Source organism: Tasmannia lanceolata, unplaced genomic scaffold, assembly GCF_043159265.1.
Source record: "Tasmannia lanceolata isolate RefF3 unplaced genomic scaffold, GAP_Taslan_0.1 ptg000002l, whole genome shotgun sequence".
NCBI classification, from domain to species: domain Eukaryota; kingdom Viridiplantae; phylum Streptophyta; class Magnoliopsida; order Canellales; family Winteraceae; genus Tasmannia; species Tasmannia lanceolata.
The window spans coordinates 8,297,466-8,325,408 of NW_027518679.1; the positions used below are offsets into that span (position 1 = coordinate 8,297,466).

At 39.8% G+C, this 27,943-nt stretch overlaps 1 protein-coding gene across 2 annotated transcripts; it reads right to left on the minus strand.

Moving 5' to 3' along the window:
• Nucleotides 1–937: 937 nt before the first annotated feature.
• LOC143876338 (uncharacterized protein At5g49945-like) lies at nt 938–25,766 on the minus strand. Of its 2 annotated transcripts, XM_077378073.1 has the most exons (4): nt 24,680–25,766; nt 23,635–23,715; nt 1,518–1,721; nt 938–1,430 (listed from the first exon to the last, which is right to left on the minus strand). In XM_077378073.1, the coding sequence occupies exons 1-4, from the start codon at nt 25,724–25,726 to the stop codon at nt 1,200–1,202; spliced, it is 1,563 nt and encodes a 520-aa protein (XP_077234188.1). In that variant the 5' UTR covers nt 25,727–25,766; the 3' UTR covers nt 938–1,199. The 2 variants fall into 2 exon arrangements, with proteins under 2 accessions (XP_077234188.1, XP_077234223.1); XM_077378108.1 differs by lacking the exon at nt 23,635–23,715 and having other exon boundaries at nt 24,680–25,761.
• Between the last annotated feature and the right edge of the window lie 2,177 nt (nt 25,767–27,943).

A 27,943-nucleotide genomic window follows, 5' to 3' on the forward strand; every position in this document is an offset into this window, starting at 1 on the left:
TTCCTCCAAATCACACATGAATTTATTTAAGATGAGTAAATATATGCTTCAGTTAAAAATACCATATGTTTGATGTTTGTAAATCTATGCCACGAGATATGTAAGATCTTTTTTCCTCCTTTTGCTCCAATGGTACTGTGAGATGAATTTTTTTTTTTTTTTTTCTGATACTTTAGACCTTAAACAAGAACTATTTCTTTACAGAGACAAATTCCGCTTACATTGGTTTTTTTTTTTTTTTTTGAAACTCCAAATTAGACGGCTCGCCCCACCATCTCAACTGCCATCAGCTGATCAAGATATGAATGGATAAACATAGATCTCTTCCAAATAGATATCTGAATGTAGTCATAGAAGAGGCCTCTCTAATCTGGGCCAGAGTGCTCTATTAGAAACACACTGAAGTGAATGGTTGTATCCTGCAAAAGCCAATATTCAATGAGGTTTGGGGACAGATGGATTCAACTTTGGCCAAAACCGATGATTTGTGGACACGGACACGAGTGTCGCGTGTTGACAAGGACAGAGTGTCAAACACGGCAAACTTCCAAAATTTAGAAATGGGGACACGACTAAAATAGAAAGTACATATAGTCATGATTTGTGGACACAGATTCATGTTCCGAGTTTCGACACGGATACGAGGTATCTGACATGGAAACCCCTAAATATCTAGAAATAGTGGCACAATCATACACTGATACACGTACATACTTATAAAGTTACTGAAACTCTAGCAATAAACTTAAAAGTGTATAAATAAGTGTCGACACGGGTGGACATGGGTGTCGTGTCGGACACGACATGACACGCGTGTCAGCAATAAATTCGAAGTGTCGGCGAAATCATAGGCCAAAACACAAACCAGAGCTTATAACATACAGAAACTTTTCAGGCATCAATATTTATGAATTCGAACACTTCCACAAACCAACACTACGATTTAAACTGCTACTGCATTATATTTGCCAAATAAATAAGCAAACCACATTGTCATCAAAATGTTGGAGACCTTACATATTGCCTCAGCATTTTAGTAGGAAGGTGCATTTCAGGAACAATGTAGATGTGGCAATGTCAGTGAGTGGCTATGAGAAAATAAAGTACAGCTTGTAAGGTACAAAAAAAATACTAATCTATAGCCAAGATAAAAGGGGCTTGGTAAAACACAAGTTACAGAAACTGACATAAGGGTGTGTCTAGCGAGTACGGGTCATCTTCATTTTGGGCATTGCTTTCTTCATTTGTCGAGCACGCTCCTTTTCTTCTTTCTTGCGAATTAGCTCGGCGCTGAACTTAGCCTCAGCCTCCTCCATCATCTTTTTCCTTTCTGCCTTCTTTTTCTGCAACGCTTCTTGCCTTGCAATTTGAAGTTCCTTATATGCTTCTTGGGCTGCCTTTGATCTAGCTCCTTCGGCTTTAGAACGGGCCTGCAAAGAATCAATCAGAATACAACCATGAAATAGACAGAGCACATGGTTGGATTAATTTGAAAATGACGAAATTGTATTATCAACCTGTGGGCTGAGTTTGTATCGGCCAACTAAATCAATATAATAGGGAACAAGAGCCACCAATCTTGTCATGTCAGCCATGTTATTGGCATCAGGAAGAGTGAACTTGAATAACAACATCTTCCTGTAAGAGCCTGCGTGTTGATCAGAGAAATGCAATGAAATGAATCCCTTCCCGTACTTCTCGAATGTTTTGTCTCCAAAAACCTGCAGGGAACCAATTTGAATCAGAATCTAAAGTCACATTGGTAGACAGACCCAACATAGTCTAGAGAATATAGACAGTGGATCTCAGCATAGACACTTGATATGCCCTAGGATCATTCTTATTCTAGAGCAATTCAGATATCTAGAAGAAGATTGATGTTGGATTATCAAACAGAACTGAATTTACAAAATGCATTTTTGTACTGAAAGGCTAAATGGCCTGACCGGGTAACAAAGCAATCAGTATATCATCATATAAATCTATTGCAGGCAGGTAATTTTTGTGGTTTCAGGCATCAGTGATCAAAAACTTTAGGCACAACTCAGGTACACATTTCTAAGGCCCCGTTCGTTTCAGATTATGACAACTGATTGTAGGCCCAAAACCTATTATTGGGCACAAAATCAGATTTAAATTTGAGTCCAATAATAGGCTTAGGGCTGACAATCAGTTGTCATAATCTGAAACAAACGGGCCTCAATATGGAGTTTATATTATTTGACCTATTACAGTGAAAAAGGGGAAAAAAGAAAAAGCTTCTTCGACTCGTTTTCACTTGCAATTTCATTGATGTCACCTGCATGCATCTGGTACACCACTTGAGCTTTTATTTAGATTAAGTAAACTAGTAAACTTCCCTAAGTATGATTTGCAAGTGTTTCTTTCATTGTTAGAGTTCTTTTTTTCTCTCTTCTAGCAGTTCCACCATGAAGACTTCTTACGTGCAAAAATGAGCTATATCTTGCTGTAAGATTTAGTCTTCAATTTTTACAAGGGCACGATAATAGCTGGATGGTTTCATCCCTCAACAGAAGAAAAGAAAACCACCAATGAGAAAGTCAAGCTCAACACTCTAGGCATAATTTGTTCTGGCTGGCAGAAATTATAAACTTGTATCAATTTGTGACACAACCATCAGACAAGCGGGGTCCAGTCAAAAACTGGGTATCAGCTCTTCAACCTGACAAGCACGTATCCATTAGTACAACTCAACTCAACTAAGCCTTTGTCTCAAACTAGTTGGGGTCGGCTGATGAATCCTTTAGAAAATTTTCATGAAGAAGGTGAAAGGATCTACCCGGCTGAAATTGACTAAGTCTAATCCTGACACTAGCTTGTATCCATTAATCTCAAGGAAAATTTTCATTTAGATCTTTCTACTAGTACCCTTATATCCTTTGGAGTGGCATCGCCATTAAGTTGTGTATTGGGCACAACGGTACCACCCCGAGTCCAGGTTTTTAGTTGAATGGCAATCAAAGGCAGGCTGAATACTTGTGCTATGCTCAAGAAAAATGAAAATGATAAGCAAATGCTCCTCCAACAAGCTCATTCAAAATGGCCTATTAAATCACGTAGTGTGTCAGTGCTTTACGAGGTCTCCTAATCCCTCTTCACCCAAGGCAAGGTTAGAGATCCCTCTTCTCCCAAGGCCAGGTTAGAGATGACAATCAATGAGTAGCCCATAATCACCACTGGAAAAAGACAAAGAAGCTTTTGTTTAGAATCACATTTTCTTTTTCAGAAAGTAGGGTGGGATTTGAAAAGGGGAGGAAATGTCGAGCTTTTGTGGTGGAAGATCCTACAAAATTTAACTCCAAATTGGATTTTTTTAGTCATTTGATAACTATTCCAATGGTGGGAGCCTCGTGCACTGGGCCGCCCCTTTTTTCTTTAATAAACATTCCAATAAAAAAATAAAGAATTGAACAGTGGGTTGTTTGGTTGCATTGGAAGGCAAGCTGGAGACTTGGCATCTCCAAATAGATCGTTCAGATGTTGTTTTAAGAAGTCGTGTCGTCCTGGCACAAGTCAAGAAAAAGCAGTCTCGTAAGCAAGTATATCCTATGCTAGAAAGAAGAGAAGTTGGCAAATCACTTGTTGATTCATTGTAAGTTTGCCTACTTGAATTGGTCAAATATAATAGCGATTTGGAACCTTTTGGGTGCCCCCAAGGTTGGTGAGGAGGCTTTTTGATGGATGACCTAAAGGTCCTTCTGAAAATAAGGGAAAGATTCAATCACAAATCATCTCTTTTCCCATCATTTGGGGCATTTGACATGAAAGGAACACATGAATCTGAGGTAACGATCACACAAGTGGGCACTATAGCCATGGATGTCAAGCTATCCATTGTCAAATGAGCACTCTTGAGGACAGAGTTTTTGGGCCTTATCGATTAATGGTGTATTTGCTAGCAGGATTAAAGAGTAAGAATGACAAAGTAGTGGCAAGATGGATCTCGGTACCCATTCATGTTATTATGCTAAATTTTGACTGAAGTTCGTAAGGCAACGATGGCGCAATGGGCATTGGAGGGATTTCAGAAACCAACTAGTAGAAATCATGGTATAATCAATTACAAGGAATCAATGTATTCTCTCTGGATCACTTGGTAAGCTGATCCAAACAATGTGGAGAACCGGACGCTTCTCAATGATGATCTACGCATTTTTTTCAAGAAAATATCCCAACAACATTATGGTGGAAGGTGGGTTCGTACAACACGATAGCTTTGGCAAAGGGTGCACGGAAACTAGTTTAAGCAGGGAATTGCACCAACCTTCAAATGCATTTGTAGAAGCACCAATGTAATTGTAGAGACCCTAGCAAGATGATTGGAGCCAGCGGAGCTCTGCATCGGAGACGCACACGCACATTTACCTGTATTCTGCTGCTCCGGGGTCATCTCATCCCAAGCTTTCTTTCTTTCTAACGAATTTTAAGTTCAGACAAAAACGAAAAAGTTGTAATGTGTGTATGTACGTATGTATGTATGTGTATGTGTGTATTGAAAAGAGATATCATTTCCAGTTTGAAGATGCCAATCCTGAGGAAGAGTCCTCGCTTTGACTATAATAGAACTGGAAGACCTTGACCATGCACGTCTCAGGGCCTTAGATAACATTAAAGCACAAAAGAAGCGGAAGTTTTTAGGGTTTGAGATTGGTATTAAAAGGTATCTCTAGTTCAGTACCTTGAAGAGGCGCAAGAGCAACAAAGAAGATTTCATAGGACTTTCCTCATATTATTTGTCCTCCCCCTCAACAAAGTAGGAATGGAAAGCCTTGGTAAGCCAGGTGAATCCTCTTCTTGCTCTGGAGGACGAAGCAGATGCCTTTTCATGGAAATCATGGTGTTAGAAAATATCCTTAAGAGGATGAGAACGATGATCTATAATGAAGAGAGAGCTTCCATCAGCGACCCAACCCACAAAGAATTGTCGGGAGACCTTCTTCATGGGCAATGGAAACTACTCAAGTTAGAGTTTCAAGACAGGCCGTTCACTTGGTATAGCTACGGTCAAAGACACCCATTCGCCGATGTACAAACACTCTTTCTTTAAACTATTGTTGAATGAAGAAAGGGCTGCGAGGAGGCTAAACTGGGAAGCTAATAAGGCGGTGGGTATCGGACTGGTGGAAGAAAGGATTGCGAGCTGGTGGGTATCCAGCTGGTGGAAGAAAGGATTGCAAGTAGAAAAAATCCTCAATTTTTTGGATCGGGTTCCAGAGGACCTCCTCGATATGCCGGATTTCCAAATCCAGTATATTATGGAGTTGGAAAAGTGTTTAGCATAGACGACTCGTCTAAAGTACAAATTGAATGACTATCTAGATGGTGATGACAAGTCTGTTTTGATGAATGTCATGCTTTCCTCCCGACTTGCAGAGATGGGAGTGGGTTATCAAGAAATAAAGGATCTTGCTGAGGCTTCTAAAGATTTCAGAAGGGGTTTGATGCTAGGAGAAGACAATCCTTCTAAGGGTTTTGAAAGGGAATTGAGCTTTCGGTCTGGGTGTAGTGTAAGGCCTACCCATAGATTGGTGCAGGAAGAAAGGATCTTGACTCCTGTTGTTTTTGTTCGAATTTTTGACTCGAGGTATGCCCTAGCCAGCTTTGTCTGTTACTATGTAATGACAGGAGGGACTCCTGGTCCCCAATGTATTTTTCAGAGTATTACTGAAAATTTGTCATCTTTCAAAAAAAAACATTGAAGCACAAAAGAAACGAGTGGCGCGGTCCTATAACAAGCGAGTTAAAGAAAAAAACATTTTAAAGTAGGGCGTCCGGAAGACCATTCTACCAGTGGGAACTAGGGATCTACGGTTCGGAAAATGGTATCCATCTGGCCTGTGAAGAAGGTCAAAACCCAATGAAGAGTGTGAACCTCAGCTTCTATAGAATCAATGATGCCAATAGGACCAACAGAGCATATGATGTCGCCTGCACAATTGGCAACCTGTCAACATTGAGTTTGATGACATTCCTAGGAGGGGGGTTTCCATCTTGCAACTACTTTTTTTTTGGAAGTGTTATCCAAGAAATCATTGTGTGACTGGTGTTCCACAATCCAAACCCTGATGAAGAGCGCAAACGTCAGGTTCAAAAAAAATATATGTCGATTCCTCTCCTTACAAATGTTCCAAATGACAACAGAAGGTGTGAGGTGTCGTAGAGATAGACCAAAAGAACCAATACCTATCATTCTCCAACTCGCACAAACTCTTGGATCGCCTTTACGGGAGACCTAGTAAACCCCTTACCAACTTAGAAACCGATCCCCAATGTATGAAGCTACTCTGTAGTGAATGAAGCGATGTGAAATGGATTCCTCTTCTGCTGCACATATAACATATATTTGCCAAGTGAACGTGCTGATCTTTTACCATGTCCTGAGTGTTGATGCTATTAAGAATCGTCCTCCAACAAAAGCCTAAACTCTTGGTGGAACAAGGGGTCTCCAAATTTTTTGCCAAGGAAAAGAAGCCGTAGGGTTACCCAAATACTGAAATAGCAATTTAACTAAGAAAACGTCATTCAGTTCTGGTCTCCAGATCCTACGATCAGGTTAATTCAATGGGATGTAGAGCTCATCCAATCTGCACAAAAGATTGGTATAGCAATTAAATTAATGGTCTGTAAGGTTCCTATATAGTTCTACCCCCCATACCATCATCCCCCCAACTTACGGAAACTTTTGGATATCTTCATATTTTTATTATTAGTAATCTTAAAAAGGCTCGAGAATTCATGGGACAACAGGATAATCATGGTTTTACATTTCCCCGAAATGACCGAAATGTTTTCATTTCCATCCACGCCAGAATGAAATCTACATGATTTCCTTTTACGTCATTATTTCCCCGAAATTTTGGTTGAAATTCCTAAATTTTCCAAAATTCGATTGAAATGGTCGGAACGACAAAAAAATGGATGTTAGGCGACTAAAAAAAACTATAAAAAATGAAACGATGTTATTATTTGCATTTCATTTCATAAATGTAGAGAATGATATTTGGTAGGTAACATTATTGAACTGCGTAGCAAAGTAACTGTATCTTATGCATGGGATGTCAGATCGACATCGGACCAATAATACCTCATAACTTTATATGGTATTAACATAGAGGTGGGGTCCTTGGAGGGGAGATGTCATTGTACTTTCTTACACTTCATTACATTCAACGTTTTAAATCTCAGTTTCAGTTTTGGTTTCAGTCATCAGCGAAACCGAAACGTTTCGGTTTCGGTACGAAATTTCGTACGAAATCTTATAAAAATTTCACCGAAATTTCGGGTGAAATTTTGTACTTCACCAAAATGTTTCGGTGAAATTTTAGGCAGAAATTTTCAAAATTTCCACAGAAACTTCTGAAATTTCGGCTGAAATTTTGTACTTTTCTGAAACTGTGCATTTCGTTTCGGTTTCGGACCGAAATATTTCGGCTGAAACCATAATTGTAAATTCCGTTTCGGTGGCCATTCCGTTTTGGCAACCGAAACGAAATTTCGGTGGGATTTCGGTCATTCCGATGCATTCCAGTCGAAACTTTTCGGTCACAAAAAATATTAAAAAATATGAGAAAAATCCCAAAAAATAAAAAATCAATAGAAAAGGATAAAAAACTAATAAATAGTCCAAAATATGTGTCCCAAAAGGCATATTCATTAAAAATACCCTTCCAACGGCCATAAAATGGTCATAAACGGTCATAAAATGAGGGTAAAAGGGTCAAAAAGCAATCCCAACAGCTACAATGGCATTGCCATATTTTTTTCGAAAAATTTGTGCATTTTCAGTCAATTCTGGTCGAAAAAGGGCATTCCGCCTGTTTCGTCCGGAATTCCTGCCGGAACGGAAAATATGCCCAAAAGTTCCGGATTCCGAGCCAGAACCGGAATCTAGTCCATTCCGGCCGGAACGGAACGGAATTAATAACTATGGCCAAAACGGAACGTTTCTGCCGAAATTTAAAACCATGATTACATTGTACTTCTTTATTGTCTTTACTTTTCCAGACAAATGCAAAAATGCAGGTCACTAGGTGTTCGACGTGATTAGGCCATTTTGGATGGCTTTTTGCTTATGTGTTTCTAAGTATGCATTTGCGCCTGTTCTAGCATTTCCCAAAGTTTCATCTTAAAGTTTTTTTTTTTTTTTTGAATGGTCCATCTTAAAGTTTCATCATTTGCAAATGTTTTTTTTAAAAGATTAAAAGATTTAATCATTTGCATACGTTCTAATACGTTTCCGTGATTTTACAAGGTGGGGTCCTTAGAGGGGAGATAAGTCATTGTACTTTCTTATAATTCATTACATTGTACTTCTTTATTGACTTTACTATTCCAGACATACGCAAAAATGCAGGTCACTAGGTGTTCGACGTGATTAAGCCATTTTGGATGGCTTTTTTGCTATGTGATGGTTTCTAAGTACGCATTTGCACTTATCCTAGCATTTCCCAAAGTTTCATCATTTGCAAATGTTTTTTTAAAAGATTACATCATTTGCATATGTTCTCATACGGTTCCGTGATTTTACAAGATTTCCACCAAAATTTCCACCTAAACCAAAATATTTTCGTTTCCGTGCCAACCAAAACTGAAACCGAAATAGAAATTTAAAACCATGGGAATAATGCCTAACCACCTATCTATCGAAAAACCCACGCTCTTCCCATTCCCCATCCTAAATCTAATCCCCTGGGTGAATACATACATCTGCAAGAGGAAAACCGGACCCACCTCCCACCCATATTTGCTTTGAATAATACTCCTCCAAAGAGCATTCTTTTCAGTTTCGGAATGTTGTAGCCATTTTCCCAATAGATCCTTACTCCTTCTGACTAAATTTCCAATTCTTGGTTCCCCTTTCTTTGTCAAACACACGAGTACAATTCACCAAGTGTTCCAACTTTTTGTCTTCATCCTTGCCTTCCCAAAGGAAGTTCCTTTGAAGGTTTTCCAATTTTTTTGCAGTATCTTATGGGATTTCAAACAAAGACATGTAATAAACTCGAAAGTTGGATAGGGTCGCTTTTATAATAGCAGTTTGGCCTCAAAAAGTGAGACGATTTTTTCCATCTGGCCATTTATTCTCCATCCTCTCAACAATAAGGATCCATAATGAAGCATGTGGTATACCCAATCCTAATGGTATGCCAAGGTACAAGAGGAAGAGGAGGTCAAATAACCCAAAATATCAGCCAATCTCTGCAACTGACTATGGTCAACATTGCACCCTATGATTGAGCTTTTTCCAAAGTTAATTTTCAAACAAGAGACCATATCAAACCATCTCAGTATAATATGCAGATCGTGAATCTGATCCTCGATGGCTGCAAAAAAATGGTTGTGCCATCCGTATATTGAAGATGAGATATTGTTCCCAGGCCTAGAAACAGTTTTTTTTTGTTTATTAAAAAATATATTGCGCCGAGGCCTCCAAATCTATCCCTTCTATCAACCCCGATTACTCAGCTTTCAACAACATCCTACTCAAGGCTTCTCCAGCAATTATGAAAAGGAAGGGAGAGAGTGCATCTCCCGGGCTTAAACCCCTTCAGCTTTGGAAGAATCCCTTGGGCTCCCGTTAATGATTGCCAAGAAGGAAGGGTTTGAGATACATTCCATCACCCGTTTCCTCGAGATCATCCCAAGTCCTCTTCTTCCCAGCATACAGTAAAAAAAAATCCAATCAACATGATCATAGACCTTCTCCAAATCAATTTCACAAATCACCAATGAAGTTTTCCCCTTATGCCATGATTCCAAGCATTCATCAGCCATGAGTACCCCATCTTGTATATGTCTATCTTCCATGAATGAAACTTGAAATGGGGAGATAATGGACTAGAATTTTGGCGAGAGTCTTATACACACTACTAATGAAACTTATGAGCCTAAAATCTTTAATCTCCCTAGCCCCCCACCTTCCTGGGAATAAGATATAAAAGTAAACTTGACAATCTTATTTAAGTTTACCCCTATGAAATTCTTCAAGCATTTTCATTATGTCACCCTTTATAGTCTCTGACATCTCTTGGAAAAAGGCATAGTAAAACCATCGTGTCCTTGAGCTTTATCTCAGATTCATTGCAAATATTGACGTCCAAACTTCTTCATTGAAAGTTTTTTTACAATCTTGCTTGCCCCGTTTTGAAAGAAATACTGTAACTTGGGATACCGCCTGACCCATACGTGAGAAGGATTTCAAAAAAAGCCGGTTAACAATTCCTCCATAATGGTATTCCTTTGAAGCCTTTCAGTTTGAAGCCTTGCAGAAGCCATTTTGTGGGGAAAAAACCTGTGTTCCAATCTCCATCTTTAAGCCATAAAGCTTTCAAACATTACCTCCAAAGAATTTCCTCCCACAAAAGGACTTGCTCGAGCTTAGCACATAACTCTGCTCTTTCGACTTATGTCCCTTCATTTATATTCTCCTTTCTCTCTTCACAAATCACTTTGAGACCAGAGTCAATCTCTTTTTTCTTGTTACAGATAGATCCAAAAGATTTTGCCTTCCACTCTTTTATTTTTCATCCGATGAATTCGAGTCTCTTAACCAATTTGAAACCTTCCCACCATTCTAAATTGAACCGCTTCAACCAATCTACACAACCATCCCACAAATTTTCAAATCTGAAATGTGAATTTGGAGCCTTAGCTGAGAATTGTTCAAGAGAGACAGGAGACTAATCAGAGGGTGATCTAGGAACTGCCCTTTGAAATATGTTGGGAAAGCGCTCCTCCCATTCTGGGGTGATTACAAAACGATCAAGGCGCACCATGACTAAATGATGTTGATTATTATTACAAGAGAACTACAGACCTTCCAAGGGAACATCGATCAATCTCAATTTGTTGATAATATCATTGAACTTTCTCGTGCTTGTAGTCACTTTAGGGGGCCAGATTTTTCCTCCCTAAAGCAAATGGTATCGAGGTCTTCCCCTTAAACACCAAGGGTGATGTTCCCCGCTGAAGTTTGGGCCCATAAATTGAAGATAATTTCCAACAAAAACCATCCTACACATTTTTAAAGCCCACTGTAATAACTCTGTCAATTTTGCTATCAGTCTTGCTTAGGACAGCTGCATCCTAATTAAAAGCATGCCCCCCCCTCTCCGATTTTACCTTGGTGGGGAGATGAATCCAATCGAAGTGACCTTGTCCCACAACTCTCTCCCTGCTCTCAGGGTAAAGGATGCCCTCTTGCCTTGCAAGCACAGAATCTCCAACTTCATAGAGGATTCAAGTATTTTACCACACTTCTCTTGGAGGCCGAACCCACACCTCTAATGTTCCAAGCCATGACTTTTAACTACATTTTTTAAACTTGGTGCTCCCTCCCATATGATGACCCACTTTTTCTTGTTCATCTATGGGGTTGAATATATTACTTATCGTAATTCCTCTTCTTTCCTTATCTCTTTAAAACTTTTTTTTTTTTTTTAATTAGCTCCTCAATTTCCACTTTATTAAACAATGCCAAGGCTTCATTCTGTCTACCTTCCAGAGAAACAGCTGTGCTCTCTACAATTTTCACAGGCTTCATACTAGTTCCTTCATCCTCCAACAAAGACATGACATTGATCATTTCATCACTCAAACCCGATGACCCATAATCTTCGGTGAGTGAATATTCAAAATTCAGTTCCGAATTAGGGAAAGTTTCAAACTCGTCCTCTCTCAATTATAACTTATGAATTGGGGAAAACAGAACTGTATTGAAGGGGTATCATTGCAATTGAATTCTTCATAGGCTTCAAGGAGATCTTACGCATAATTCTCAAGTGGTTCTTAAATGGTATGGCTGAAGAAAACTGGGGCGCCAAACTTAAAGAAAAGATATTGCAAATAGGCACACCTTGAGACGTCACAGAATTTCCTTGCGGGCTGGAGGGCCCGGCTGACGAGAGAAAACTACACGATTTGAACCATTTATTTCCTTCTCTATCTGACAATTCATCTGAATCATCCAAAGCTAACTATTTTCTTTTTCTCCTCTGCATACCTCCTTTGAAGGGCATATGCTTAGAAGACATACGGTGATCCTCGGATTGAACGTCCATTTCAGGTAACTTTTCATCTTTAGCAGCTTGATGAGGGCGGTTAGCATGCCTTTGCCTTAGCTTTGGCCCCTCTGGATTTCAATCCATCTCTTTTTTCAGCAGCCTGGGCGCAGCATTGGTTTCTCCAATATGGACAGATGACTCGCACCTAAAAAATCTCCTCTAATATAATAACGGATATTCCTCTTTTTATGTTATTGTTATTTTCCCTAGATGCCTTGAGATGCCTAACTTTTTTCCTTTGATTAATGTGCCAACTCATCTTTTGAGTTTCGAAAAATAGGTGAACTTGCTGGATTCAAACAGTTTCAGTGAAGATATATAATCTAATGGACTGTCAATATCCAAAATGGCTCTTGATGACACAGGTGGGAAGAGCTGCAAAATCACAGGCTTAGAGGGAGAGGTTGGCATTTGACCACCAGCCTTCCTTTTTGGAAAAGTTAGGCTTTCTAATGTTTCTATCTCTATTAACTTTTAGCAAAGACTGCTCCATATCGTTGGATTTGGAACTTTCCACATCTACAGTGGATCTTGCTTTCCCATCATCATCTTCCACCTTCGTCTCTTTCCTCCTTCCTGTTGGAACAGCTAAGATTCCAATTCCATATTAGCATCTTTGTTCTCCCTCTCTTCCAGCGTTACCTCTACTATAAACTAAAGGCTATCAACCACCAAAAATATTGTTTTATAAATAACAGTACCAGCGGTGACCATGGTTTCAAATTTCGGTTTTGGAATGCGTTTCGGTCCTCACCGAAACCGAAATTTCAGCCAAAATTTTTAAATTCGTGCCGAAATCTAATGAAATCAATTCAACGGCTATTTTATCTCTAGTTTATTCCGACCGAAATTTCGGTAATTTCAGAATAATATTAAATAATTATCAAAATTCCAGATGTTTGGGTGAAATCCCTTAAATTTCGGACGAAATTTCGGGGTAAACGAAATTTCGACCGAAATAAACAACCTTTTCGGGTATTATGGATTTTGGTTCCGTTCTCCACCGAAACCCGAAATTTTGGTCCGAAATTTAAAACCATGGCGGTGACCAATATCTTCACCCTGGCAATGTCTAGCCCTTCCGCCTAACGAGTTTTGGAGTCCATTTTCAGAACTTGGCCAACACACTCTCTGAGCTTTTCGAAGGTCTCCGCACCCCAAACATGGAGGAATATGTTGTGGAAACAGAACCAAAGTTGGTTTGAAAGGGTGTGCAGGTTTGGTGACCGTTTCAGGAATTCTCCAAAGCAGCATGATATTTCGACAATATGTTCCCTTTTCTGATTTAAAGATAAACAAAACAAACTGATCTCAAATTCTTTTTGTATACAGCAGGCACCCTGATTTTTTAATCGAATTCATATACTATCCCTCAAGATGCCATGATTCAACCTTCCAATCAACCATCGGTGAAGGAATAAAGCTTTTAGGGATGCCGACGACAGGCAACAAAAACTGAGTTCACCTGAGGGGGACACGCAGCCTCACGCAGCCTTCCCTTGAATCGGGCATTGTGCATCAAACGTCCCTAGCTGTTGGATATGTTGTTTTCCTTTTGCTAGGAGTGGAGGAGAGTCTGGAAAATCAGTTGGCATAGCCACCTTTGTCATTGTCTTAGACTTCATCGACTCCTGTGAAACCATGTTTTCCAGCGAAAAACACCTGCAAAATCTCCACCACCTAAAATTGGCATAGGAACACCGACTACAAACCCAATCCGGTTTGATTCCTTGTGAAGAACGTTGCTCTCGCAACATTTTTTACCTGTTTTCTTTCACCGTCCAATCATCCTTCAGAACCTCATCCACTTGATCTTTGATGTTTAGATGGGGTCTGCACCATGAACAAAACTTTCAGAAGCTGAAGTTCACAAAGACGTAGTAGCTACAACTCCAATCCCCTTTCCTCCATGTTTGATCCCTTTTTCCCCATTCTAACTTTTTTTCCTTGACAATGACATCAATGGAAGATACGTTGCTAATAACTTGCTCCGCCAAAAATGAATTAATCTGCTACCATAGAAGCAAGATTCAATAGAACCCAAGCTATGATTTTAAAAAGTGATGGCACCGTCCCTATCAAAAGGCAACACCTCTAGTTGTTGTGTGGCAACGACATGGAAAATATGGATCAATTCATCAAAATGGGGTAGTATATTAGTACTATAGTCACAAATATTTGTTTCGGAAATTTATCAGGAAGGGAGTATCTCGGGATATTTTAAATGTTTTTCTTGTTAATTTCGGGTTTACATTGGGAAAAATTGGAAATTAAAATATCTAAAATATATGAGATATAAAAATTAAGAATAAAATTAGTAAAACAAAAAAATTTGTGAATGTATAGCGATATTAACGTGGAAAAAATAAAATAGGAAGGTATCTTGATGATTTTTCAAAATCACAGGAAAATTTAGGATTATGTCGTTTATTAAAAATCCCAAAATATTTTTTTAACATGTCAGCCACATTTGTGACTATGATTAGAACTCCTATGATTGGGTCAACTAATGATCAAGATATACCAAGTGGCAGGCAGATGGACCAACTATAGAGGACAGCATAAATCCATCACGATTGAGCCGCGATTAAAAACGACGGGCAAATGGCCATGTTTATCAAGCCCCAAGAGAAGATGGACGACTTTCGCTAGAACGAGTTGAAAAGACAATTACATACCCTCTTACTTGAGGCATAACAAAGAGTCAGTTATTGGCAACAATCGGGAACTTATGTATGGTTTTAAATTTCCACCGAAACCGACATGAATCAACCATAATGTTTCTGTTTCCATCTCAGTCGGATCTGAAACCGAAATGGTCAAAATGCCAAGACCAAAATCGCAAGTGTAATAGTGGTAGTATAAAAAAGGGCAGCCCAGTGCACGAGGCTCCCGCTATTGCAGGGTCTGAGTAGGGCTAGATGTACGCAGCCTTACGCCCTTACCCCTGCTTTGCAGAGAGACTGTTTCCTTGACTCGAACCCGTGACCACTCATTAGTAGCGCGTATAAGATTCTTACTAAAATTCTAGATGATCGTCTCAAGGTCATTTATGGCTTCCATTATCTCCCCATTTCAAATTTCATTTACGGAAGGTACACATATACTACATGGGATGCTCATTGCCAATGAATGCTTGGAATGATGGCATAAGGAGAATCATCATGTTTGATTTGTAAAATTAATTTGGAGAAGACCCATGACGGTGCGGATTGGAGTTTCTTGGACTATATGCTGGAAAGAAGAGGCTTTGGGGTGATCTTGAGGGAATGGAAGATAGAATGTATCTCAAACCCTTACTTTTCAGCGATCATTAACGGACTAAGGGATTCTTCCAAAGCTCAAGAGGTTTAAGCTTGGGAGATCTCTCTCTATCTCTCTCTCTATCTCTCTCTCTTCCTTTTCACAATTGTTGAAGAGCCTTGAGTAGAATATTGGTGAAAGCCGGGGAATCGGGGTTGATAGGAGGCCCCGGAACAATATCTCATCTTCAGTAATGAATGGCACAATCATTTTTTGCAGCTATCGAGGATCAGATTCACAATCTCCATATTATATTGAGCTGGGTGGATGTGGTCTCTTTGAAAATTAACTTTGGAAATAGCTCAATCGTAGGGTGCAATGTGGACCATAGTCAGTTGCAGAGATTGGCTGATATTTTGGGCTGTTTGACCTCTTGTCTTACTCGTGTACCCCAGGCTTCAATATGGCTCCTGATTGTCGAGAGGATGGAGAATAAATTGGCAACCTTCCAGTTTATTAAATGTCTTTGTTTAAAATCCTAAAAGCGACTGCAGAAAAATTGGAGAAACTTCAAAGGGACTTCCTTTGGGTATGAGGAAGACAAAAAATTGAAATACTTGGGTGAATTGGACTCAAGTGTGTTTGACAAAGAAAGGAGGAGAAGTGGGAATTGGAAATTTAGCCCGAAGGAACAAGGATTTATTAGGGAAATGGCTGTGGCATTCCGAAACTGTAAAAAATGCTCTTTGGAGGAGGATTATTCAAAGCAACTATGGGAACGGTTGCCGAACACGCCCTACATGGCCATGTTTATCAAGCCTCAAGAGAAGACACACGACTTTCACTAGAACGAGTTGAAAAAGACAATTATATACCCTCTTACCTGAGGCATAACAAAGAGTCAGTTATGGGCAACAATAGGGAAGTTATGCATGGTTTCAAATTTTCACCAAAACCGAAATGAAACAACTGAAATGTTTTTGTTTCCATCTACGTTGAAGCTGAAACCAAAATGGTAGAAATGCATAGACCAAAATCTTAAGTGTAATAGTGGTATATTATAGTGGTACCTATTACATAATTATATTTATATGAATTGCATGTGAAATCTGATGCATGTATTATGTATAAATATTTTTATGAATTACATGTGAAATTTGGTATGCACTAAATTATCAAACAAATGCGACAACACATCTCATTAGGTGTTCGATGTTTTTAAAGCATTATGGATAGTTGTCTTACTTATGTTATGGTTTCTAAGTGTGTATTTGTGCTTATTCTAAAATTTCCTAAAGTTTCATTTTTAAATTCAATCATTTGTATATGTTTCCATATGTTTCAATGATTTCATAGGATTTCCACCGAGATTTCCAATTGAAACTGAAATGTTTTCGTTTACGTGGCGACTGAAACCAAAATTTAAAAAATTGAACTTATATATTGGGCCTTATTGAGTATCCATCCGGCTCGCCTGCAGCCAAGTCAATCTATACTATAGGCTTTGAAGCACGGGTACGGGCATGGGGTGCAGGTATGACATGATACAGGTACGTTGATACGTGATTTTTTAAAAAAGAAAAAAAAAAGGATACGGGTACGTTGGGGGTACACTGAATATTATATTTTTATATTTTATTACATATTTATAAAAATTAAAAAATTAAATATGACAACCGATTATGGCATACCCTGTTTGTTTTCAAACCATTCTACAATAACATACCCTGTTTGTTTCAGATTATGACAACCGATTGTTAACCCTAAACCTTTTATTGAACTTCAATTTAAGGCCCTGTTCGTTTGGGATTGTCCAAAGTCCAAACTTCCAACCGAATGTGAGCCCCAAAAAGATTATTGAACTCAAAATTATGATGGGATTTGCTAGCCAATTTGGCAGAAAAGCCATTTCACAACCGATTTTTGCATGAGAACAACCACCTCAAATGAATAAAATGAATAGGACAAAATCTACTGAAAAGTGAGCATGGGTGCGCACCTGGTACGCACCCAGGGCGTGTATTTTCCACATGTTGTTTGGGTGTGTACCCGTTACGCACCTAGGTCGCACCCGCACCCAATACGCACCTGATACGGGTGTGTGGGCCTCCGGAGAGTACCCATGCTTCCTTGACTATAGGTGATGGAAACCGTGCTTCATAAAGATAAAAAAAGTAGGGCTGCATCTAATGTGGAGTTCATTAGAAGTTCCTTAAATGAGTCTTTTAAATCATAAAAAGTTACTTAAGTCTAAGTATGTTTTAAATATGCCCCACATGTATCACACAAATTTTAGGTGGGGAACAAGTCTTTAGGTCATTAGATGGTAATTCTGTCTAAACATTTTAGGCTTTGGTTTTAGGATTTCAGATTTTTCTAGGTTCTTTTCCTTTTCTTATATGTGTAGTCTCAGGGCACTTTTCTTTTATGGAATGAATGAGTGAAAGAACGAACAAAGATTTTGAAGCTTCATCTCTTTTGTTGATATGAAGTATGCTCTTAAGGAGTGATGCCTTGATCCCCTTGGTGTGATGCTGAGGATTCCCTTGGAGTGATGCCTCGGGGTTGCTAAGGTGATTCTAGTATAATCTTCTTCTTCAGGGATTGAAGCCTTGAAAGCCCCTTGGTATGATGCCATGTGTCTTAAAACTATCTTGATTTCCTTAAGCGTGATGCCCTATAAAACCACTCGCGTGATCCATTTGGCTCAGTTGGTGTGACTCCAACAACTATTATTCCCATTGTATCAAGTTAAGGTATTAGTTTTGTTCACCATTCAGTTCTCTCTTTATCTTCAATTTCTATCCTTTGTTCTTACTTTCCTCCGCTACGAATTCCATTAGATCAATAGATTTCAAGTTTCGTGATCATTTTCTTATTGACAACCCCTACGCAAGCCTTGGTATTGTTTTGAGAATTTCATATAAGATATGGACCGTTAGATATGTTCGTCAATTCCTGGGTGCTTCCAACTTGCTAGAAGTGACCTTATTAACCTTAAGAAGTCCAGATTCGACCATGTTGTAAGCCCAAGCACATTTCAAAGCTTTCTATATTTTTTTCTTTTTCATAATACATATCTATATGTATATGTCTATGTATATGTATATATATGTATGTGTGTATGTGTATATATATAGCCTCTAGACACTTATCTTTTATGGAATGACTGAATGGATGACTTCACTGAATAAAGATTTTGAAGCTTCTTCTCATTTGTGGATGTGATGTCTGCTCTTCATAGTGAGATGCCAAGGGTTTCCTTGGTGCAGTGCCTCAAGATTGCTAGTGTGATTCTAGCATGATCTTCTTCTTCTTCGGGGTTTGAAGCCTTGAAAGCCCCTTGGTGTGATGTCATGGAACTCGTTGGAGTGATTCCAACAACAAAACTATATTGGACGTCCTTCGGTGTGATGCCCTAAGAAAACAACTCTTGTGACGCGTTTGGCTCCATTGGTGTGACTCCAACAACTATTCAAAGAATTTCACATATGCTCTGAACTGATGGACCTGTTCGTCAATTCCTAGGCGCTTCCAAATTGCAAGAAGTGCATCCACATCATTCTAGATTCAGCCATATTGTAAACCCTGGCACAAATAAACTTGAATCCTTGACTATAAACCGTTATCCTCTAGGTTCAGATCTTGAAATTTTCGATTAAAAGTCATTCCTATAGTTGGTCCTACATCAATAGGAGTCTAAGTATTCTATTTTGAATGCAGGTGTATTGGACACCACAAACATATGCTAATGATAGAATTTTAAGATGGAACTTCAAGAAATGAAAGAATTAGCACAAATACACTCAGAAACCATCACATAAGCAAGACAATCATCCATAATGATATAAAAACAACGAACACCGAGTATGGGAAGTCGCGCAGGTCTGACAATTCAATACATACCACATTTCATATATAATTTAATGGGGGCGAGGTTTCTGAGGTATCGCGCAGCCTGAGCAAGCCACTATAAATACACCATCTCCATGTTGTTTGACTCATCCAACCCATTCATTCTATAGGACCTCACATGGATAGAGTGTTACTAAGAAACCATCTCCATACCATAATCCTAACCATTCGATCTATAGGATCCTAAATTCTAGCCATCCATTTCAAAACCTCCACAAATCATAACCCTAACCATAACCTATAATCCTAACCACAACCATAACCATAATCCTAACCATAACCTATAGAATGAATTGGTTGGATGACTCAAACAACTATGGGAGATGGTGTATTTAGTGGGTCGCTCAGGGTGAGCGATACCTCAGAAACCTTTTCCTGATAATATATATATATATATATATATATATATATATATATATATATATATATATATATATATATATATATATATATGAGAAAAGGGTTCCTACACACTTGTGTAGATAAGTTATCTACACACTAGCTTAAAATACACTGGGGGCCCACATTGTTTGGGTGATCCAAACCATTCATTTGAAAGGCCCTCACATAGATAGGGTGTCTACAAAAAATCAGATCCATAGGATCATCCCAACCCTACGATTTGTGGAGGTAAAATGGACGAGTATAAACCTTCACAAATTAGTCCATTTTTTGCCTCCACAGTTCGAATGGTTAGGATGATCCTATGGATCTGACTTTTTGTGGACACCCTATCTATGTGAGGGCCTTTCAAATGAATGGTTTGGATCACCCAAACAATGTGGGCGCCCACTGTATTTTAAGCTAGTGTGTAGATATCTTATCTACACTAATGTGTAGAAAATGTTCTCTCTCTCTCTCTCTCTCTCTCTCTCTCTCTCTCTCTCTCTCTATATATATATATATATATATATATATATATATATATATATATATTACATTTCACATGCAATTTATATAAGTATAAATATGTAACACATTCTAATATAGTAGTATACCATTAATACACTTACGATTTAGATTTCGATAGGTTTCAAGTATCAGTTTCGATTTCGATGTGGAAGAAAATGGAAACATTTCGGTCATTTCACGCTGGTTTTGGTGGAAATTTAAAACCATGACCACAAAACTGTACAATCCATGTAACTAATAAATCATACAAGCTAGGCTCCATCTTAGCATAAGATAAGGAAAATGACTCGCTATCCTACACCAAGTGATGCTTGGACTCTTTGGCCAGGACCCGCTCCACATCAGACTACCCCTTAGAAAAGAGCTTATCCTCAAGCTCGGATCCATCTTGGTAGAAGAGGCTTCGACACAAGTCGTTAGGCAAGCAGGAATGCAATCCCCTTTTTAGTCGGCCAAAGGGAATGGTGACATTGATGCTGGGGTCAAACATAACTTTCCATAGCAAGGCCCTTCCCCAGGGCCCGTCGGTTAAGTCACCTCGATCTCTCCTAGATTGTATCCCCCACTAGTCCACCACCAGATTAGTATTGATGGCGACCTGTCCTTATTCATGTATTGAATATCACATTTGTTTTCTACTTGTAACTCCTATCTTTGCCATACCAATATGTCATAATCAAAGAAAGTGCCCGTCCCTGTCAAGGTGAACCCCAGCTCTATCTCAGCCAACTAAAAATAGTCATGTGCCCATATGAACTCTAACTCATCCTCAGCCTTCTCAATCTGCCCAATATGGCCATCCACTGTAACATCAACATAGGCACTGGGCTCCTCATCATCATGACCCAACATAGAGAAGAAATCCTCTATGAGATGCTCATGTGCATCAAGCTCTGCACATACCTCATCAGTCTCAACACTATACTCTATCTCGATGTTATGCTCTGCCTCCAACTCATCCAGCTCCTCAATGGTAATAGTGGTCTCAATGTTACCCTTTGTCTGTTCTGTAAAAGTATCTCCAACGGCGCGGCAGGAGTATCAGTCTCTTCCTCATTATCAACCTCATCAGGTGGTGGATGAGAGGAAACTCTAAGGTGTTTCTACATGGACCACTGCTCAAAGAGAGACTTGATCTTGATCAAGCTTCCTATCAAGCCAGGCTTCCCATTCACGATGGGCTTCTTTCTCAAGTTGTCGCATATAAGCTGCTCGTGCTTACACCCTCAAGAAACCGGGCCGCGCCTCCCATCAGCAGAAAGGAGGTTCGATCAAATCACGACGTTCACTTTCCAATCGAATCCACACAAACTCTGCACTAAGAGCAATGGTCTCTCGGGCACACTGGATTGTCTTCCGGTGGATCAGCTCATATCGCTCCTAATACTCATCGATGACATGAATCCAATACAAACAGTCCGTCTCACAGTCACCATAACAAACTGAAAGGAAAAGTGGCTCTATATGTGTGAACGTAATCGCAACTGGTGGCTCTACTACACTAATGAGTGGCTCCTGCTCTGAACAATACTCTCGCTTGTGAGAACCGAAAAGTCTTGACAATTTCAGCAGATTTGCACTCAAAGTTGCATTTGAGCTGGAATTTAGCCAAGATCCGAAAATGAAGGTCGTTGTTGTTTCAGTTCACTTACGAACTAATAGTTCTCTACTGCTTGTGAACACAAAGAACAACAATGATAAGGCAGTGTCTGTGAAGTAGCTTACACAAATGAATTGTAATGGATTTCAGTCTTTGAACTCGCAGCTACAAACTAGGAAATACACAAACATGAACAGAAACACTAATCTATTTGAGTTGTGCTCGGTTTCAGCAAATTTCTTCCAGAGAACACATTCAAATCAACGAAATGGAATGGTTTCAACAAGATCTGCTAGACTGCAAAGGATCAATTCGATTGGAATAGTTTCTGATCTCTTATTTTCTTCTCGGGCCTGCAGAAATCGGCATTTCTGCATTGACTTGGCTTTGATACCTTGTCTGATATAGATAGGCGAGTGGAAGCAATGTTCGAATGAGAAGTTCTCTCGGTTTCAAATTTCGGCCGAAACTGAAACGAAATGGCCGAAATTTCGGATTTCGGTTGAAACGAAATTTATTTTATTTTTTACAAGATTTTCCCGAAATTTCAGCGATTTAAATTTCTTTTTTAACCTTTTTACAAAATTTCCACCGAAATTTTCTGATTTCCACAGAATTTTCAGAAATTTCGGTGGAGATTTTATAAAAACCATAATAAAAAAATTTACATTATTTCGGCCAAAATTTCCACCAAGGCCGAAATCGACACCGAGACCGACATTTAAAACCTTGGAAGTTCTGCATGTTCAAAAGAGATGTTCTGGTCTCTGGTTATGATTTATGAACGTTCAGGCGTTGTGAAGTGTCAGGAGCTCAAAAGACACCTCAGGGGAGAGAAAATTCAGAATCAAAGAAAGTGTCGGCAATTCAAACAATGAGCAGCTAGGAAAACACTCTCAAACATAACACAATACAACCAGAGGCAACAGGTAAGATATAAGAATATATCAGATTGCAACACAAGAGATGAATCAAGGTGTTACTGAGGTGATTTTTTTTTATTTTTTTATTTTTGAAAAGTAGAAAGTGACAGGGGTGCAACACGAGGACTTCCCAGGATACCGAGGAGATAAACTAGCTGATTAACATATTAAAATGAGTGATCACGAGCATGAAAATTATGACTTCCTTCAATTTAGTGGGGTTAAACAGTTATGAAATGGCACACAAAGAACAACTAACTTATTGCTGAAATCCAACTGGAATAAAGCAATAGAAGGTTCTGATCACGAATATAACAGAAATGGACTTTAGATTCAGATTTCATATTCAAGAAAGAACGGATAATTTGAACCCTGAGACATAATCCCATTGGTTCTAGGCATTCAACTGGAATTAAAAGAAGTCTAGGGTGTGGTTCACGATTGACAAAATTCCATTTACTGAACTTGTCTAGGCTAGAATAGAACAAGGAGATTGGGAACAGCAAGATTCAAATCAATTTGATCGTGACAGTTAACAGGTATCAAATCTGTAATTGGATCACGTGAGGCATGTTCTTGATAGATGGCTAGGTTCTGTGCAAAGCAGAAATGTGTCAAATTCGATGTCAATACAGGCTGAAGGTTTTCCACAGAAATTTCCAAAGAGTGGTTGCAATCAACTCATGAAGGAAATAAGAAAGTCAAAAGCCGAAATTGGATGTCGAACCACTTCTCTTTTATGCTGGCTTGCAATTCGCTAGTTTTGGTAAAGTATCACGAAACATTTTTTCAACTAATTTGCAATATAGAATGTCATTAAGCAAACCAGGTAACTCAAGTTGACCGCAGAGAGAATCAATCCTTGCTTCATCACAAGAGGCATATACTGCTAAGTGCTAACATCATCCAACTAAAATGGTCACCTGTAAGCACCATCGAGATGAAATGACCTAAATACCTGGTGACTGAGACCACTTTTTGTCTCATGTAATCCAGGTCCTACCAATACTGCGCATGATTTGGAGGGAGCTTCCATGTCCTGTCAAATCGTTCTCACTCTTGTCAACACTTTTTAAACCACATTGGCAGACAGCAAATAGACAAATGTCACAAGAAACCAAACGTGGAAAATGCTAGGTAAACACGCTAAAGAAACAAAAAATCAAGGGAAGAGGATTAATTTTTATCTTTTGCTTTTGGCTTCAAGTTTGGATGCAAGAAGAAATGGTTAATGTATACTGCAAGAAGACATGATTAAGAAATGATTAGCCAGGATAAGAAAGATAAAAGGGGTACTTAGGAATGATGTAATTATAAAAGGTAGGATAATATGAAATACTTAACGGGCATTTGACTTGGAAAAATACAAAGGCTAGGACAAGAAGATGCAGAAAAGAATGGAGGACAGTAAATAAAAAAAATAGTTGCATTTGCGCAATAATTTATAATTAAGTTTGATATATCAATCAACCTCCATCTCATGAATAGCACAAAGACAACTTACAATTCAAAGTCCACAACTTGTCACTCTGTCAGGTGGTCCATGGCTCTTTCATTGCTCCCCAATTTAACAAAAATACAAGAGCTACTGAGGACAATTAAACAAGAAACATATATTCCTAATATGTTCACATTATTCATTGGCTGTTTAGGTGTGAATTATGACAAGATGAACTAATCTACTTTTTACTCTGAAAATATAGGTAGCGCAGATCTAAATTCAAGGAAATAATTGGGATTAAGTAATAAAAGCAAATCAGGATCAAAATGCAGAATCGAAAGCACAAGTGTTTAACACTAAAATCACATAGATTTCATCCAAATATTCATTTGTTTCAGACTGCGATTTTAAAACACTAAGTAAAACAAATGAGTTACTAACCACCATTTCTGGATGTGCAAGCAAACCGCAAGTCAAACAAGAACAGAAAATCATGAATTAAAAGTACAATAAAAAAAAAAAGATTGAAAACACTATATCAAAATCATTTGAAAGTAAGCACCTGCTCAAGTACAGCGTCCGTGATCAGATCTCCAGCCACCTCCTTCGACTCCGAGATCACAGTCAAATCCTCAGCAACCCACTTCCGATTCGTAGGCACAGATACCAAATTCGCATACCTCTGAAGATCCCTAACCTCCTTATGCATCACCTTCGCAACCTTCTTCTTCGCCAACGCAAAAACCACCTGCTCCATTGTATCATCATTCATATAAACCTCGAACGTAATCTCATCCTTACACGGAACGACAAAATTGTAAATCCTCGATATCAGATCATGCCGATTCCGAAGCTCCATAGTTGCCAACAATCCATGGCAGAATCTCCTCCCACTCGCATAGAACTTAAAAACATTCTGCCCTTCCTTCAACAAAAGAGGCGTGTCCTTACCATCTCCAGTCCCTAAAAGGCTAAAATTCTTCTCAAAAATTGAATCCTTGGTCGCAAACCTAGCCGCCCAAGCCAATGCAATGTTCTCATTCTCTCGCCTCCCCGTGAAGAAATTCAAAACAAAAGCAATTAAAAAACTGATTGAAACAATCTCAATGGTGTAAGAACGAGGAGAATGCAGTGGAACCCTAGTTTCGGGGCGAGAGTCGGATATTATGTCCATCTCGGGGGATTTAGGGTTAGGGTTTTGTTGTGGGATGGGGTGTTCGACTGGAAGGCCTTCGAATTCGTCTTCGTCCCAGTATTCAAAGGAGGAGGGAGATGAGGGTTTGGGGGAGGGATCGGACGGTGGAGATTGGGGGGATTGTTGGGGTTCGGGTGGGCCGTGATCGGTTTCGAAATCGGATTGGGTGAGGGTAGGAGGAGGGAGAGGGGAGTGGTAGGGTAGATCGGGGATTTGATCGGAGGGTTCATCTTCTTCGAATTCGTCACCGAAGCCTTCGAAATCGGCGGCGAGGACTGAGCAACGGGAGAGATGTTGGGAAAGGAGGGAGAGGATGGAGATTAGGGCGAGGCAGTACAAAAGCGTGTCCCCGCGGAGGAAGAAGGAAGAGGAGATTGGGGAGGACCAGATAGAGGAGGAGCACGATTTCGCCATAGCGAGGCAACAGAGAGAGAATGAGAAAGGGGAGGAGAAATGGGACTGCCCAATTTATTGGGAAGAAAATATTGGAAATGCCCCAGGGATAGGGAAAATATCGGAAATACCCCCTGTTTTGGGATAGGTTTATCTCTTATTCTTGAACTATGAATATCATTCTTAGTTTCGGTTTGTTTTTCATCTGCCACGTTCCAAGTAAAACAGGAAGAAAATTGCCAAGGCAAGTTTGGTAACCATGAAATACAATTCAATGGAATATTCGTAGGCCTACTTGTGAAAGATGGGTGGAAGAGTGAGAGGGAGAATCCTGGGAGGCCAGGAAGCATCAGAAATCATCCTTGACAATGGTGAAAGAAATAAACTGCTTAAATTTGAGTTTTTTGGGGGCTTTTCATGTACCCTTCACACCATCCTCTCATAACTGGCCCCACTAATATTTCATAATTCATAGAATATTTTTTTCAAACATACCCTATTGCTCTGTTCTCTTTTTGTCTTTCCCCATGGAAACCACAGTTTTTTTCAGCGGAAACTCTCATTTTCGGTGTTCTTTTAGTCTCCTGGGAAACTTTTTTACCATACGTGGAAAATAAAAAATATTACGTGGCAAAGCAATTTCTGTGACTTTTCTCCCGTGACTTTTCCGATAGATGATATTAGCTTTCCCCGACTCAAGCAGGCTGCTATGTGGAGAAAAAAAAAACGCAAACCTCCATCTTCAACCTCCCCTTCCTCCATCGTCTTCAACCTCCCGCTTGACCATCGTCTTCAAGTCCTTGTGTCCTACGAAGTCGTCGTCTCTCCCGCGCTCTACTCCATTCCAGGTATTTCTCTCTGTTCTGGACACTTTATTCTTCTTCTTTTCATCTTTTTTATTACACATGATTAGGCTTTTTGGTTTTCAAATGGTGTTTGATTTGGGTTTTCAGTTTTCCCTTGAGTTTGATGGTTTGGGTTTTCAGTTTTCTCATAAATCAATTTTTTCACAAAACTTCTTATTAGGGTTTTCGGTTACCCAAGTTTTCTTCTTCTTTTTTCTACCATTTTCCAAGCTTCGATATGTTATTTTTTCCAGCTTTCATATGTTCTAAAAATGGTTGCATTTCTACATCATTTTGTCCCTTTCTCAGCATTCCACCTCTTTTCATCTGTTCTCAATTGCATTTTTTTTATATAAATGTTTGGTATCCACCCCTTTTTGTTTAGCCACCCCTTTGGTGGATCAGTTTTTGGAACCTAGTCAGTTCAAGGAATGTTATTGTTAGACTGAAAATCGGTAACAGGTACGACAGTGACGTAAGAGCTGAGCTGGATGACCAGAGGAGCTGAGTCATCAGGGACCGGAGTGAAGGGGAGCGAAGTGACTGAGTCCTGCTATGAGGGCTGAGTCCTGCACAAGGCAAGCGAGATCAGAAGACCAACCCGGGTTTTACTCCGGACAGGCCCTTCAACACTCAAGTCAGTATGAGCAGGAGTGTAGAGCTTGTCTAAGAGTGAGGGTGGAGAGGCTTTTTCGTATTACCCATTGGTTTGGGCTTTGAACCCCTATTTATAGGGGAAAACGTGGTGACGTGAGATGACCTGTGCGAGGACAGGTGGCGGCCTGTGAGAGGCTGGAGTTCACCTACTCCAGGACAGGTGGCGGCCTGTGAGAGGCTGGAGTTCACCTACTCCAGGACAGGTGGCGGCCTGTGAGAGGCTGGAGTTCACCTACTCCAGGACAGGTGGCGGCCTCTGAGAGGCTGGAGTTCACCTACTCCAGGACAGGTGGCGGCCTATGAGAGGCTGGAGTTTTTACACCCCATCAGTTGCCCCCCAGTTTTCCAAGTCCTTGAGTGACTTGGGAAAGTGTGGTTGATGGATTATCTGGACGGGCAGGCACCGTACGGAAGTGAATCGAAGGGTTCAGTCGGAAGGTCCAGTCCGGAGTCCGGCTGGGAATGAGTCGGGAAATCCAGTCCGGAGTCCGGCTGGAAATGAGTCCGGAAATCCAGTCCGGAGTCCGGCTGGAAATGAGTCCGGAAATCCAGTCCGGAGTCTGGCTGGGAATGAGTCCGGAAATCCAGTCCGGAGTCCGGCTGGGAATGAGTCCGGAAATCCAGTCCGGAGTCCGGCTGGGAATGAGTCCGGAAATCCAGTCCGGAGTCCGGCCAGTCCGACTGGAGATGAATCCGGAATTTGCCAGTCCGGAGTTGAGCCAGTCCGGCTGGAGAT